Genomic DNA, 17,841 nt, shown 5'->3' with positions numbered 1-17,841 from the left:
GAGAAAAACGGGAACGTTGGTTTTTGTGTGTCGTATAGCAGGTAAAATTTTCTTTAATTTATCTTTGATCTGCAAAATATTAGCCATTATATGAGGACAAATTTAATACACAAAGGCAACAATTGATTAGAAATAGTGATTCATTAAACCAACAACATGGTAGTTATAGATGTACAGGGTGTCCCTGAAAGAACTGTATCGTCAGAAATTGAATTTTTTGGGCATTTTAACGCATAAACCAAAAATAACTAAATAACTAATGTGGTTGAGGAATATGTCAGCTATCGCATACTTTTTGAATTTTGACAATTGACCGCTCCGTTTTTGAAATAAAAGAATTTTACGAAACTCCCTCATTTTCAGCCCGTTCCACAGAGTCAAATATCTATCAATAACAATAGAACTTTGAATACAGATCATCGGATGATATTTAAAGTCATAATGTACGATCTTTTTTCAGAATTTACCTTTATTTTTTTCAAAACCGATTTTTTGGCATATTTGTAATACTTACACATGTTCTAACTTAAATCTATGAACAAACTGTCAAACTCGTCCTATTTGTAGTAAAACGGGACGATTTTCTGTTGGTCCGACATAAAGTCATAATTTTAGATTATGACTTTATGTCGGCCACGATCGCAAACCGTAGTCTCGTACAAAACTAGCTTGGTTACGCTCCCTCCACATGTGGAAGGAGCGTAACCAAACTGGCCGCGTAGGAGACTAACTCTGAGGCCGCACTCGCTGTCCTAATCCAAATAGTGCGAGATGTTTCGAGTGATAGAGGTGAAGTTTATAATGTTGTTTCTTTGCAAATTCCCAATGTTTTTCGCGTCCAAATGTATTGGGAACTTTCATAATGATTGCATATTATCATTTTAGAAGAAAAAAAGAAAAATCTAAAAATTTAACAAGATCGTACATTAAGGTTATTACTTATTTTAAACTGTTGTGATTTGGTAGTTCACAGCATCTTACGAATGGTAGTGAGCTTTCGCAAAAACTGCATTGCTCAATTCATAGCGAGCGTGTAGAAGAATTAAAATATCACAGATATACTTTTATAGGTGCTGCGGTTCTTGAGTTACGTTGTAAAGAGGGCTGAAACAACAACACTTTTGTAAAACGTACATAACTCATTAACAACAATAAATTAAGCAAGTTTGCAAAGTATACGATTTGTAGAATGAACTTTTGCAAAACATCAAGGTGTTAATTTTCAATAATATATTGATATAGATAATGAAAATCGATTTTTAGGTTGCTTCGACCAACAATACCTCGTCTACCCTTAAGGCTTTAAATATGTGGATAGGTTTGAAAATGAGGGAGTTTCGTAAAATTCTTATATTTCTCGAACGGTGTAGTCAATTGTCAAAATTCAAAAAGTACGTGATAGCTGAGTTATTTCTCAACCACACCAACTATTTAGTTATGTTTAGTTGTGGCGTTAAAATAACCAAACAATTAAGTTATCGACGATACAGTTCTTTCAGGGACACCCTGTATCATCAGTATCCATACATAGATGTTATTTTCTGATGTGCGAGAAATTATCACATTTTAATGCTTCTAAAATTGGCCATCAGGTCAAAAACAGTTACGGCAAAATGGCAAATGTTTGGAAATTTTGTCGAGCCGAGGCGTGCGTATGCATTAGACGAATGCAACTGGTGCTGATATGAATGGTGCGGTGCGGGATGATGGAGGGACAGCCCGCATAACATATTGCCAATCTTGCATAATCATTTCATTTGGTTATGGATCCTACAATACTAGGCCCAAGGATGTTATTATACGTGGATGACCAACCCCTTAATACTAATAGTTTGAACTAACCGGCAAAAAAGTCCAAATTTTACATTTGGCAAACTTTTTGAAAACTAAAAACCCAACAACATGCGTTTGTTAGGTGTTTTTTGTGTATGCCGTGAAAGATATATGAGGGCAGTTTCCCTTTTGAAGGGAATTTTCACTGATTCCGGTATATTCATAGATAATTCCCACGTAAGAATGGTATGTTCCAAATTCAGTGCACAGTATTTTGTTTAGTTAAGGGATCTAAAATGAGCGTTTATTGCGTTTCGACAGTATTTTTTGTAGGACATGAGAGCACCTCAGACCTATCGAATTGCATTCTGAATACGAAGCATGTCTTTCTGATATCAAATAATTTTCATTTTTGAAAATCACAATATAATACAAATTTTATGACAAATTATAAAAATTTGATATTTTTCAATTTTTGATATATAACAGTCCTCGAAGTAAATTATATAAATCTAATGATATATTCTTAAAGTGTATGTAGTAGGGAGGAAAAGCCGACGGTCAATTGAAAATTTTGACCTTTCATATTGAAGATATGGATTTTTTTCCCAAAAAGACCTTTTTTTTTTTTTTTGTGTTTTGGGAAAAAAATCCATATCTTCAATATGAAAGGTCAAAATTTTCAATTGATCGTCGCCTTTTCATCCCATCTACATACACTTAAAGTATAAATCATCAGATTTATACAGTTTACTTCAAGTACTGTTAAATATCAAAAATATCAATTTTAATGATTTGCCATAAAATGTGTATTAAATTGCGAATTTCAAAAAATCAAAATTATTTGATATCAGAATGACATTCTTCGTATTTAGAATGCACTTCGATATGTCTGATGTGCTCTGATGTCCCAAAATAAATACTGTCCAAACGTTCATACCCCAGCCCTTAAGGTTATTCGATTTCACCGAATAATCACAGAGGTCATATGTTGACACCGTGGTGAAAACAGTATACACATATGTCCTAAAACGGTGGGTCAAGCTTTTGATATGGATCAAATAAGTTGCCAGGGGCCATGGATTACTAGTGGCATGCGCATGTTTTTGAACATTTTTTTGTTATCGAAATAGCAGATGTTTCAAATATTAAACATGTTATAATTGAAGACCGAATTGGATGTCAGGGCAAAGGCGCGATTGGTTGCTGACCTGGCTATCTCAAGAATCATCAAGGCACTACTAAGCATTTTGATGCATTCACCTTACATGTAATCCAAACATAGTCATATGGAATCTGTCAAAAAGCTTCAAAATTTCCCAATTTTCTCGATATCGGAGTGTAAAGGTTAAAAAGCCAACTTCGATATTTCAGGGACTGAACAATAATTACTTGTCCCCCCGGATGGGCAACAAGTGGGCGGCAAGCACCCGGGGGCAAGCAATCTTAACGGGACAAAGAAGAATAAAAAAGGGGGTGGGGGAGGGTGTGTTGAGGGCAAGCAATTTTGGCAGGTCCAATGTGGAAAGGGTGTATTTTTAAGTCAAAATTGGTGTGCAAGAAATTGCACAGATTTATGGGCTTCTTTCAAATAAAATGCCCAAAGGCGTAAAAACGGTAAAAAGCATTCAAATTATGTAAAATGTGCCTGCTCGCTCATAATGTATCGAGGTGTTAAAAACAATTGGCATATTCAAATAGGGGGGAGGGGTCGACATGCCGAGAGGTGGGGGAATTTTTGACGGGCCATTTTGAAATTTTCCAGGGGGCAGATACTTATTGCACAATCCCTAAATGTAAACACTGCTTAACTTATACGCAGGTTCATGGTTATTTCTAGTCTTCAAGTTTGAAAAACTGCGAGTGTTTGTATCACATTATCATCATGACAAGTGAAGGAGAGCTGAAAATGAGCTGCTGGGAAGCATTCAGGTGCAACATTCGCTATGCTATTATTGTCCTGACACCTTTGGCTCTGTTACCAGTACCACTCATTTTCCCGAACAGTGTAAGTATTTTTTCTCAATCCTCGATACAAAATGTCACTTTTTATGGTAAATACAACTGCTACAATTGAAGCTAACTGAAGTTATGAGTAATTTTCTACAGAAGTTAAACTTACGGCCATGCGGTTCGCTTTGTAACTCAGGAAGTCAGGATCCTGTGATCACGAATCCCGACTTCTTATGTTCCTGACTTAGCCAGTTTGAAATAAAGAAATAGTAAATATATAAATATAATGAAATAGTTTAGACAAATCAGGATTTCAGGAACACATGAAATCTGTTCAGTTTTCACGGCGTCAGTATTTTAACTGTAAGCCCATCCAATTTTTTTTAATCTCGAGATTCTATTTTCGTGACTCAAAGTCAGGAACTCACGAACTCCAGACCTCCGAATCTCGCGCACGAGGTCATGATGTCTTGATTTCAGTCAGGAAGTCAGGATCTCGTTATCCTTTAAGACGGGATCTCGTGATAACAAAATCCTGACTTTATATCAGGAACTCGTGATCCGAGATCCTAACTTCCTTACTTAGAGCCTGTGTCAGGGAGGTAAATAACATGTTAACTGGGTGGGCATTTGCCCACCCAGTAAATTATTTTGCCCACCCAGTAAATTCAACTTGCCCATTGCCCAAAAGTGCCCACCCAGTAAATTATTTTGCCCACAAAATTTGGGCACCATATAATAATTACCATCTAATTGTACTGCTTTTTTCCTACGTAGGATTAATGGTGAGTGACAATTAGTATAAGATATCTAAATACCAAAAGTGAAATATAATATGGAATATACTTTTAAAGTAGCTACACGAATATGCTAAAAACTGGCAGAATATGCATTTAGGGTAGTGTAATGTCCACTTTTTACATTAAAGCCAAATTGTACGCAAAACAGGTCTACATTTCCGAAAATCCAAACGCCTGGATGCCATTAATTATCGCTGCCCACCCAGTAAATTATTTTCCATTGTTTGAGGGCAAAAATAAATTAAATTGCCCACCCAGTAAATTATCCTTATTTACCTCTCTGACCTGTGTTACAGGCAACATCATATGATAATTATTATGATATGGCGCTTGTAACGCAAGCTCTAAGTGACGCTGACTTCGTCACTTAGAGCTTGTGTTACAAGCGCCATCATATAGTTGTCAATCTAAAAAGAGTCTTTCCGGGGAAACATAACCGTATGGTTATTTGTGTTAAGTGCACCCGGGGTTAAAACATGTTTTACATAATAATTATATCTAATTATGACGCTGTAGTCTGAATATCATGTTAACATTCATTTTATAGATTGGTTATACGGTATATTGCATCATTTTAATGGGTGTGTACTGGTGCACAGAATGTATTCCACTGGCATCGACTGCTCTTCTACCTATTGTAATCTTCCCTATGTTCGGTGTCCTAACTCCAAAGGTTGTATGTTCTCAATACATCAAAGACATCAATGTGTCATTCCTCTCAGGATTGATGATAGCGATTGCAGTAGAACACTGGAATCTGCACAGGAGAATTGCCCTCAGAGTGTTACTACTGGTTGGCTCAAAACCAAGGTGGTAAGCTGTTGTACTACAGGCCGCCCCCCAAAACAAACAGACAAACAAACAAACAAACAACAACAACGCGGAATCCCCATTGCGCCCTCTTTTTCCTATTTTGGAAAAGTTAAGCAAATACATTTTGGTATAAAAAGAAACCCTAAACCGAAAAAAAAAAAATTTCAATCGGCTCACAACTTTTGAAGATACGAACTTTTCAAGAAATGTATCCGTTTTTTACTGTCCACTGAGGAAGTTTGGGGTTACTTCAAAGATTGAAAAGGGGTACACGTACCATTCATGAATATCAAACGTTCCTCAACAAACCCTTTAGGGAATGGGCTTTACCGGTGGGCTTATGGACTAAGGAGTTTGTTAAATGTCATTAATTTGTGAGTAAGGATGTGCGATTTCTTTTGCTATACCTGCATTACTTATTTTTTCTTGGTTATTTTTGCCTTTTTGTTTTATTATGTTTCTTAATTTGTTGTTTCTGGCTTTCGTTTTATTTACAACATATTAAAGTCATTTCTATTTTCATGTGGGATAAAATGTTGCCATGAAAAAGGCTGTTTGGTTTGCCTTTGGTTCTTCTGATGTGAGTTTAATGTGCTGCTCTGCCCTCTACCTGGTTACCTCTTTGACAAATATATATGTTTCAGCCCTGGTTCTCATTACATCAATTGCGTTGCGTACCATCCTAGTGCGCCGGATACTTGCGAATTCCCTGACCGAAATTTGACACAATTTTGACATATGTCAAAATTATGTCAAACAAAAACGATAAGAATTGGGACATTTATTTGACACAAATTTGACATAAATTTGACATATGTCAAATTTGTATAAAAAATTTGACATATTTTTGACATAGTTCTATGTCAAAAGTGTGTCAAATCACATTTGTGTCAAAATCATGTCAAATATTATTTTGTGTCAAAATTATGTCAAACAGGATCATATTTGACATACTTTTGATATGTCAAATATGTGTCAAAATATATTTGATACATATTTGACATAGTACTTGGTTATGTTAAAATTGTATCAAATCGTGATCATATTTGACACACTGATGTGAATGCAGTGGTGGAGCTGCCGTTGAGGTGAGCCAGCACAGGGAATCCTTTTCTACCCTGTTGCCCAGGTGCATGCACAGCTTCCAGTGCCAAGTTATTGGAAATCCCACTTGAGGGCAAAAAAATGCCACCAAATATTCAGATTTGTGCAAAATTGTGTCAAACAGGATCATATTTGACATACCCCGGTACTTTTGATATGTCAAATTTGTGTCAAAATAAATTTGATACATATTTGACATGTAGTTCTTGGTTATGTCAAAAGTATGCCAGAATGTGATCACATGGCTGCACCACAAAGGTGAGGGGCACGGAGGGGCTTAATTTTCCATTAAGCTTAAGTTTTGCCCAATGAAAACCAAAAATCACTGAAAATATTGATGAATACATATTAATGACAGAATTGGATGCTTTACGCCCAATATTTATTGATATACTATTTACCCGACTACCTCTCAACCAATATTTTTAAACTTGTAGCTTGACCTGTAAAATATTTTGCGAGTAATTTAATACCAAATTAAAATTCAAATACGGTATGCAAAAACAAACACATGTCGTCGTCCGTATTCCATAGTGGCGTATAGTGGGGCGCCGCGAATAAACAACTTTTCGAGAAAATCGGGTTTGAAGAAATGCCAATTTAAAATCGAGTTGTGTAAATCAGATATTCATTATATTTTGTAAATGATGTGAAATTTCTGTAGTAAACTAAATAGATTTTATTGTTATGGTCGCGCGTTTTAAGGTCGCCTCCTTTCGCGTTACATGGTGATTTTTGCATTCGCGACATGATTTTACCTTTACAAATTCATATTTGCTGAATTATACCCCCTATGGTAGTAAAAGTATACATTTTCTGAAAGGAAATTGCCCAAGGAATCCAAATATGCACTCAGAAATGACACTAGGTGTAAGATAAAAAGGTAACATTGACTGAAATGTGAATTTTTATATATTTTTAGTCATTCAATGTTTTTTACAATAACATTTTCTGTGGTAACCCTATAGCAAAAATAATGCTATTTTCTTGCAGAGCACACTTAGGCCCTTACAACAATATCAAATTGCATGGGGTTCATGATTCACCCAAAATAAATATTTCCATCCCAATTTGGTGCAGATTTATAATCGGAAATTTAATCCTCTCACAAGATTCCATGTATGTAAGTGTCTTTAGTTGCCCATTATCACCCCAAAAACCTATCTATTTATATCAGACTAACTAAACACATTCCAACATGCTTTTGTGGCAGGAAGAATCACTGAAACAAGTCATCATAATTTACTTAAAAAACATTAACATGATACCTGATAAACAACTTGCGTTTACCGAGTAATTAAATATGTCGATGGGAATGCATCTTAAAGATAGTACATGAAATTTATCTATGTCCCATGAAAACAGGCTGATTCTTTCAAACATACATACACAAATATTGGGATTTTAACTTCATAGACTGTAAAAAGTATCTAAAGAGTGCAATTGCACACATTACATCCACATAGTCCATGCAGGTTGTGTCCGATGGCATGTTTTGATGCCAAAATATGATGTGACACAGTCTGTACATATGATAGCATCAATTGGCTTTAGGATTGGCTTTGTAGTGATCTGGATTGCCTGAATGTTGTGCAGATTGTAAATTTTAGTAGTATCCATTGATGACCTTAGTTCCTGGAGGATACTGATCTTGATGTCCAAATTCATCTTTATTTTCATGGATTTTCCGATTTATTGGATGCAAAAAGGTCTTTAGCATCATGCTGACATTAATTGATTTAAAATAAACAAAAAAGTGCACTCTTAATTACTGGAAAGTATATGGGCCCAACAGTTAACATTATTTCGCTTTTTAAAATAAAATAAATCAATGGACATGAAATATTATTTTAAAAATAATTATTTTCCTACCGATTTGCAAGTTTATACTTGTCACAAAATCACTATGTTATTATTATTTTCTTTATTATCACCCAGTTTGTCCATACTATACATTCATTTACCTACTTGTCAATCATAAAACAATAAAGTAGAATATGTTAGCTTTCTTTTGGTACCAAATTTATAGCCATACACAAAGATTTGACAAAAATATCATCGTTTCTGCAAAAATTGTACTAAAAATGTAAATTTCCCATATAGTTTGTACAGGCGGCGCCGCCTCCGCCGGCACCGCCTCCACCCCTATACTTCAAGCTACAAAAAGGTATATCTTCACTTCTGGATGGACTAAGGCAATGCCACTTTGCAGGAATATGGCATAATAATACAGCTTTCAAATGAGACCACATGCATTGATCTAGCTTTTGTAATTATGAAAATATATGAGATTAAGTGCAGCTTGATACCAAAAAGCGTAACATCTCCACCCTTTTGGGTGGCAAGTTTAAAACGCGTGACCTTATATATTTTTCAAAAGAAATAAATACATACTATTGCTGGCAAACTGACAATAAAACTATACGTCACTATGGAAAACGAACAAAACGCAATACCCTAACCTTACGTTAACCGTACGCCACCTCGGTCGCCGTGTAATCCCTATGGCGTTACTTTTCGTCGTTCGTATTCCATAGTGGCGTATAGGTCCGATACGCGTACGCCACTATGACATACGATGTTTTTCATTTTTGCCGATATTTCATAATTATAAAATGTGTATAAAACGTGGCGTATGGTCGATACGCCACTATGGAATACAAAAATGTCACTTTGTAACTATACGCCACATTTAATTAATTAATTACTAATTAATTAGCTAATTATGACTGATGAGACTTAGAAAAAATGAAAGAGAACATCATTAAAAACATATGTGCCAATTTTCAAAAAAATGACCAAAAATCACTATACGCCACTATGGAATACAGCCGACGATGTGACCTTAATACAGATTATTTCACATAAAGTTGTTGTGACCTTAATACAGATTATTTCACATAAAGAGTTGTTGATCGGTCGGAAAGAGCAATCTGACTTTTTTGGGGCCAAATAGTGAGAAAAATAGTCTTAAGTTTGCCACTCATGTATTCTAAACAATAATTAGTACGACACATAATTAGTGCGAAGTTTTGACGGATCCATTTGAAATCATGAATCAGAAAATGGTCTTTAAAGTTAAGTTTTATGTGCATGATCCAGATCTGCATCATCTTTAACAGTCCGAGTCAAAATTAGCAAGGTTCTTTTTCACATTCTTCTTTGCGTAAAATCTGAATTCTGAACTCCTCATTTTGCATAACTGATATGTACAGCATTTTCTTCTTGATGAGTCGCCATTGATGAGTTGCTATTCCTGCCGCATTCGGATCCCTTTTCAATAGCATCTGAAAGCAAATTGAACATAAAGTTACAAATTAAATAAGCTTACACATTTGGTAGTTTTCTGAAACTGAAAAAAACATTTGGTGTCATCAACAAGAAATTCAGGATCATCAAGAGTATATGGTTGGGCAGGTATTTCCACATTACTTTTTTAGAAATTAGAATCCATCAGGGAAGAATCCATTACCTGGGATTTTTTCTCCCAGATTGACCCAAAATACATTTTCGAAGCTCTCAAGCATGCCTAGTTCTCAAGTACCGTAACTATTTCTATTAAAGGTATGATAGGCAAACCTTAGTTAACACATTTGCTATACTCATGCAGCCAAATTGGTCCAAAAATACAATACAAATTTTACATACAGCACGGGTATACATAGAAAATTAAAAGAAAAGATTTTTCAAGGAAACCTGCATAAATATGTACGGTGCGTACGTTACCGTACCGTAATACTTCAATGAATAACAATGCAATAAATGTACTTATCTTACCATTGCTAATTAATATTTATCAGTCCATATGAAACAAGTTTGGTAAATTAGATAGTGTCATTCAGTTTACGCTTTCTCAGATTAGGTGTCCATTTTCTATCTTGGTCCATCACTTGCAAGACATTTTGATATAAATGAATTATAGGGGGGCAAAGATTTTTGGCAGGCCAAAAGGGGGGGGCAAGCATTTTTGGCAGGTCGAAAGGGGGGGGGGCAAGCAATTTTTGGCACAGATATTTTGGGCACCGTTTCTATATTACGCCCTAAAAAGGCGTAGGAAAACATTAAGAACACGTTCAAATATGCAAAATTTCCACCTCGCTGCGCTCGCATTATATGTTAAGACAATTTAAGGTTTTAAATTCGGGGTCCCCAAAATCTTGTATGTGTAAGGGGGGCAAAGATTTTTGGCACGTCAAAGGGGGGGCAAAGGTTTTTGGCACGTCGAAAGGGGGGGGCAAAGGTTTTTTTGGCACGGCCAAAGGGGGGGGGGCAAGCGACTTTTGGCAGACCATTTTGAGAATTCCCCCCCCCCCCGGTACACATAATTATTGCACCACCCCTAACCTGAGAAAGCGTAAACTGAATGATACTACCTAATTTACCAAACTTGTATCATATATGGACTGATAAATAAAAAGCAATGGTAAAAGTACATTTATTACATTGTTATTCATAAGGCAGCCACAGTGATGTGCAGTATAACGTAATGAAAACTAAATAGCTGCCTGATTTATTTGTCATTTAATAAGTTAAAAACACCTACCATGCACAAACTTCAAGCTTGTAGTGTGCGATGGACCCATTTTCCATGCAGAAACGGCTGTAAATAGAGAAACATGCACATGGCAGCTATTATTATAACGTCAAATATGTCTGAAAATAGCTGCCTTTGTGATTAGTTCAAATGGATTTGCATTTTATTGAGTATTGTCTGAGATTTGAAGTACTATAAAACTTTCACTAAAGGCAGCTATTAATGTGTGTATAACTGTATACATAATACAATAGCTGCCAGCCGGACTTTAGCTGCCGGTTGCCTCTGTCCGAACTTTAAGCTCACGTGGACCCCCTTCCCGACCTCCGATTGAATTTAAATTTGGAGGGATGATTTTCTAGTTAAATGGTACAGTTTGACACTAGGAGCAAAAAATATGGTTGAAATGAGGGGCACTTGATGCACCCTAACTGGTACAGACTACAGTGATACATGTAGTTATGTACTGTAGTCATGTGTATAAGTACTATTAAGTAGAAGTATAGGTAAGCTTAAAATACATTTTTTAATTTTCAAAAATGTTGACTGTATACTTACGATGTGCTTTATCCAGTACATACAGCATCCGATGATGCAGTTTAGTCTTAAATTGATTGGTACTCAGTAGCAGCATGAACAGCCAAAACTAAAATCTTACTCCATTGTCCCACCATGCTGCATGCATTCATCATGATTCATGTCACACTGCAGTGCAGTCATAAGATTCGTTTACTATATATAATAGCTCAAGCCTGTCCACCGAATCACACATTGTATATAATGTTCATGACTAGATGATATTGATGCATTCCTCCGTTGGCATGACAGACTGGCTTCAAGCTTTTAAAACGAAAATTGAACCGTTAAAATTCAAATCCACCACCACAAGCTGCCATTTTTCTTTTTCTTCTTCTGAATGGAAGTTCCTCCTTTATGTAGGAGCACCGAAACAAGAAATTCCCTTGGTTTAATGGTTAGCTGCATTAGCCCAGTGCATTAATGCCCTGTTAGTAATAGGGGCTGTCATTTTTTCCCGAATGGGGTGGGGTCGTGAAAATACTGGGGGGGGTCATAATGTTTATGCCAAAAGGGGAGGGGGTCATAATTTATTTACACCAAAAATAGGAGTTAATTAAAATATTTATCATGAAGAGCGCAAAATTTTGTCCATGTTCCGCTCCCTTTCATGACACTTACTAGGCCTATAAATGTTTTTGCACGCTTCACCCCTTAGTTCAAACAATGGATTGAGTCTGCGTGGGCAGAAGGGGGGGGTCATATAAATTTTCACCACGAGATTGTAAAAATTCTGATAGCACATCACTCAGCAAGACGGCTCTTAGGAATGATCCGTTTTTCATCTCGAGCTTATAGCTATAAACTAGTAATGCCATCCTTAAAAATTATGTAAATCATAATGAGTAGGCCCGGCCAGCTCTTCCGATGATGCCTCAAAGCAACTTAATTCATGAGACTTCCTGGAGCTGGTCCCTACACGGTCCCTGCCTGACGGGGGAACTTTATAAGTGAAGGTATGTGCCTACTGGCATCACGAAGTAGGGGCCTATCGGTACAAAATATTGGGGGCAGGGGTCATTGGGTATAGATATCAAATAAGGGGTTATTGGCTAGAAAATGTTGAAAAAATTGAGCAAAATTCTATTTCATTGTTCAAAATTTTCCAAATTTCAATACAAATTTGCTGAAATAAGAGAATTTGAAAGTTGCTGCATTATTTTGTGGCATTTTGGTGATACCATTCTAGAAAAAGGGGGTCATTGGGTAGTCAAAAAGAGGGGTCATCGGGTATGACTTTTTAAAAAAAAGGGGCCAATTGACAGGCACATAATACTGTCACTTCTAAAGTTGAGTGCCCCCGGCCTGGACACACCAGAAGCATACTGACCGGGGACAGGAGGAAGGGGAACAAGTTTGCTCCATCTGGCTCGAAATACTGGGACAAAATTGCAATGACCAAAAATCGTAATTACTTTGATCTGGCTGCCTCAAAAATGGAGCAAAATCCTATTTCTTGTTCAAAATTTTCCAAATTTCAATGCAAATTTGCTGAAATAAGAGAATTTGAAAGTTGCTGCATTATGTTGTGGCATTTTAGTGATACCATTCTAGAAAAAGGGGTCATTGGGTAGTCGCAACTAAAAAAGGGGTCATTGGGTAGCCGCACCTAAAAAGAGGGGTACGACTTTTTGAAAAAAGGAGTCATCGGGTATAGTCAACTTCAAAAGAGGGGCCTATTGACAGGCACATACTATCACTTCTAAAGTTGAGTGCCCCCGGCCTGGACACACCAGAAGCATTGGGCACACACTGGGTCACATAATTTAATTTATACAAAAAAACATTAAGAGTCCCACGTTACATCGCATGGTAAAAAGTGAAAGAACGATGTTTTAATATAAAATAATTCACTGACGTTTTGTACGAAACGTCAGTGAATTATTTATATTAAAACATTGTTGAACAACACCTTTTTTTTTTTTTTCTTTTCACATTATACAAAGCCTTATATCATGTCAGATCTTGATCTTATGTCTTGATATGTAGTTTCAATAAACCATGATAAACAGTAAATATTCTATGCGGTCATTAAATTCATATTCTCTACTGATCATGATGTTTGATTCTAAAAATTCAATGATGCTAAAAAAAGATAAAACAATGTTTCATTTTACAATGTACATGCATTTGGTCAGTAAAATGTATAAGTTGGATTTGACACAATTTTGACACAATGAAATTATCAGCAAAATGGCTAAGTAAAATTTGACACAAATTTGACACAATGAAATTATCATGAAAATGACTAAGTAAAATTTGACACCAATTTGACATACAAAATTTTTTTCTGAGTTGGATTTGACATAATTTTGACACACTGAAATTATCAGGAAAATGACTAAGTAAATTTTGACACAAATTTGACATACAAAAAAATTTTTAAGTCAAATTTGACACAGATTTGACACAATTTTGACACAAATTTGACCCTCATACTTTTCATTTGAGAATCTAAGTTAAATTTGACATAGTTTTGACATACTTCAATTTTTTGACACATATTTGATACAATCAAATATATGTCAAAATCTATTTGACATAGTTTTGATATATCAAATTTGTATCAACATGCCATTTAACATATTTTTGATATACTTTTGATATATATTTGACATAAAAATTTCTGCGTGGGTTGACACGTTTGAGAAGGTCTTGAAGGCTAGCTGGTGGTCTTCGCTCATAGACGTCGCTTTGGATTTTGCTCCAAATGAAGAAATTAGCGCTTTGAGGTCTGGTGATCTTGCAGCATGACCCATCCCAACCACTCTGTTTGCTATCCGTGGACAGAGTGAAAAACGAGTACATTTCTTTAAAAGGGCATACCTTCAAAAGTTGTAAGCCGATTGAAATAATTATTTTGATTTATTAAGGGATCTAAAATGAGCGTTTATTGCATTTCGACAGTATTTTTTGTGGGACATGAGAGCACCTCAGACCTATCGAATTGCATTCTGAATACGAAGCATGTCTTTCTGATATCAAATAATTTTCATTTTTGAAAATCACAATATAATACAAATTATAAAAATTTGATATTTTTCAAATTTTTGATATATAACAGTCCTCGAAGTAAATTATATAAATCTAATGACATATTCTTAAAGTGTATGTAGCAGGGAGGAAAAGCCGACGGTCAATTGAAAATTTTGACCTTTCATATTGAAGATATGGATTTTTTCCCAAAAAGACCTAATTTTTTGGTGCTTTGGGAAAAAATTCATATCTTCAATACGAAAGGTCAAAATTTTCAATTGATCGTCGGCTTTTTATCCCACCTACATACACTTTAGGTATAAATCATCAGATTTATAAAGTTTACTTCAAGTACTGTTAAATATCAAAAATATCAATTTTTAATGATTTGCCATAAAATGTGTATTACATTGCGAATTTCAAAAAATTAAAATTATTCGATATCAGAATGACATTCTTCGTATTCAGAATGCAATCGATATGTCTGATGTACTCTAATGTCCCACAATAAATAGTGTCCAAACGTTCATACCCCAGCCCTTAAAGCGAACGATGACAGATTTCTTTACATACCAAAATAATTATATTTGATCAACGTTTCAGAAATAGGAGAAAAAGAGGGCACAATGAGGGTTCTGTGTTTTTGGATTTTTTTGGCGGGGGGCATTCTGTATCATAACATTTACACTAGTCTAGTATGCACACACGCGGGGTTGCGTATATAATTAGCCAATAGAGAGATTGCTATGATCAATAATTTCTAATTATTTCTTGCGCTTTTGCATACTGCAGTTACTGTCCGTTTTCCTATACACAATACACAGTGCTCTCACCATTGACGCGTAACCTCTACAAATAGCGTACGTTGGAAGTATGGGTAATTGCCTAGTTAACGTCGCTGTGTGAAAAATAACCGGCCAATATTAAAAGTACTCTTCTAAAATTCTAGAAAATATAGTTTTGTAACATATGTCCTAAATTTTTAGCTAATTTAGATGTTTGGAAATATTCGTACTTTGGTGTTTTAGGAAGGATATGTAAACGACAGATAACACCAAAAAATGTGAAGAAATTATTTCCAAACCGTGTTAAGTCTGCAAACCACCATGCTTCTCATTTTCAAGAATGCTGGTTAACAATAAGCAGACTATTGTCTCATTTGGTAAACAAAAGCCCACACAGTATTGTTACCTTGCGTTCGCTTTATAATCGTTCATCCAACTGAAACTATAATACCAGCTCGTTGCTCATTGCACAGGTAAAACAGAAACATGTGTAGTGTGGATTTAACCAGAGAAGATCTGATTTAATCAGTTGAGCTGTTTTCAATGAGTTTTATCTTGGTTTAATAGCTTTTAATGGGGTTTAGTCTTGCAAAGGTCGTGGTGAATTCTACTGTAGACATGACTGCATCATGCTTTGCGATAAAATCTGAGATATTTCTTGCAACCTCCAGGTTAATGCTTGGATTTATGGTTTCCACTGCATTTTTGTCAATGTGGATGAGCAATACAGCAACGACAGCAATGATGGTACCTACAGCCCAGGCTGTAATAAATGAACTTAACAATAACAGAAATTCAAAACACGAAGACAACGAAGAGGTAAGCTACAGGCTACAGCTATGATGATATTAGGTAGTTTTATTTGCAATATGTTATGATAATACATGCAAGGAAGAGCTATTATAATTATGCTGTCGATCGGTTGGCATGGTTGGTGATCGTACATAATATATCATAACCCAACCCTTAATGGCTGCGCCTGTTCCTGTATGAAATGTTGCCATTTTTGCATACTCGGAAATAATACTTTCCCTCTTTGACAGACGGAGGTAAATGCAAATGTAGCATTATTAAATGACCACGTTGATAACCCCAACGATGACTTTGAATCTGTTAAAATGGAAGATGTCTCTAAAAACAAAAAGTACGTATATGCTTTTTTATATTTCATTACCTGTTTATTGCACAAAAACATCAAAATACGACGTGTGGTGCAAAAGGGTAACACCGAACAGCCACACGGCCCACAACTAATATGAACATTTTACAGAACATTGACCTGAGTATATACATATTAATATAAAATATGGGTATAATTGGCTTTCTCTCTTGGTGCATCCTACTTACCATACGCTCGGACCACAGACCCTAGAAAAAAAAGGGTCTGTACTCGGACCGTGAGAACACGGAAGTGAATTTCGCAGCTGCCGTGATCATTGATATACGCCGTTCAATTTACACACTGAATGATCGGAGCCTAACCATCACGGCGCGTTTTAAACCGGTTTGGTGACACTCACCCAATAATAACTAAACTTGTACTGTATTTAATTAACAATATTTAAAGGTTATTTATGGGGTTCAATGATTTAGCTTTTGTAAGCGTTTTAAAATTTCAAAATAATCGCAAAGGAAAATCCCTGAATTTAGTCAATTTATGCCGCACCTAGGAAGTGACACTACAATACTCCAGGGGAGGGGGACTTGACTTTTTGCGATGGGTATTTGCTGCCCTTACCCCAGTGTTTCCTTAATCTTTTTGGCAAGGGAGCCAAGTTTGCCTGACTTATTTGTCTTGACCCACAAACTACATGCATTACGTCATAGTGAAATATATATCCATTGGTGGACGACGGGGGAGACCAAAAAGTCATCCAACTTGCTAGCACAAACTTTGCAAAATGCAGACCAATTGCAATGTTGACTTATCAAATAAGATGTAACTTGACCTTGCATGCCTGAAATGACTTCAACATGGTCAAAAAGTGCTTTTGAATTCAGGTACAAGAAAACGACGGGGTTGTTATACTTTCGTTGATGATTTTGTTTATAATGCTAACGTCATTCATTTTTTTTCATAAGGATTTTGCTCGCAACCCTTTTTAAAATGACCCGCGGCCCCAAAAGGGTCGCGACCCAAAGCTCGGGAACCGCCGTGGTAATATCCATAACAAAGATTATCAAAGCAAAGCTTGCTAGTAAATGGTGTATGTATTGGTCGTTATCACTGATACGACTTGACCGTATGGTTGCATTGGAAAACGCTTGCGACATCGCGATTAAATCGCAAGTATAAATGTGTATGTATTTTGTTTCTAACATAATGTGATGATAAATTTTGTAGTATACATAAACAAGGTGAAGCTGAGATGCAAGCACCCGAAGCACCCGTAGATGAAGACGATCAAGCTTACACATTGATATGTAAGGGAATCATCCTATGTGTTCCATACGCAGCCAACATTGGAGGCACTGCAACTTTGATAGGTACAGGACCAAATCTCGTACTCGCTGGACAAGCAGAAAA

At 36.0% G+C, this 17,841-nt stretch overlaps 1 protein-coding gene and 1 long non-coding RNA gene across 2 annotated transcripts in view; one reads left to right on the top strand and one right to left on the bottom strand.

Annotated features, from left to right (window-relative positions):
• LOC140163643 (Na(+)/citrate cotransporter-like) overlaps nucleotides 1-17,841 on the top strand; it is a 29,190-nt gene continuing 11,349 nt past the window's right edge. Inside the window, exons 1-6 of the mRNA XM_072186958.1 lie at nucleotides 1-41; nucleotides 3,596-3,781; nucleotides 5,074-5,339; nucleotides 15,986-16,133; nucleotides 16,358-16,458; nucleotides 17,659-17,841. Of these exons, the coding sequence (XP_072043059.1) occupies nucleotides 3,659-3,781; nucleotides 5,074-5,339; nucleotides 15,986-16,133; nucleotides 16,358-16,458; nucleotides 17,659-17,841 (821 nt within the window). The 5' untranslated portion in view covers nucleotides 1-41; nucleotides 3,596-3,658. The remainder of the gene's footprint in view (nucleotides 42-3,595; nucleotides 3,782-5,073; nucleotides 5,340-15,985; nucleotides 16,134-16,357; nucleotides 16,459-17,658) is intronic.
• LOC140164759 (uncharacterized) lies at nucleotides 9,587-11,870 on the bottom strand. The gene is made up of 3 exons (XR_011860569.1): nucleotides 11,536-11,870; nucleotides 10,987-11,043; nucleotides 9,587-9,730 (listed from the first exon to the last, which is right to left on the bottom strand). It is a non-coding gene; the product is annotated as an uncharacterized lncRNA (long non-coding RNA).

This window comes from Amphiura filiformis, chromosome 11 (assembly GCF_039555335.1).
Source record: "Amphiura filiformis chromosome 11, Afil_fr2py, whole genome shotgun sequence".
Lineage (NCBI taxonomy): Eukaryota > Metazoa > Echinodermata > Ophiuroidea > Amphilepidida > Amphiuridae > Amphiura > Amphiura filiformis.
Note: the sequence above shows the minus strand (reverse complement) of the source record. Positions and strands in the feature narration are given on the sequence as shown.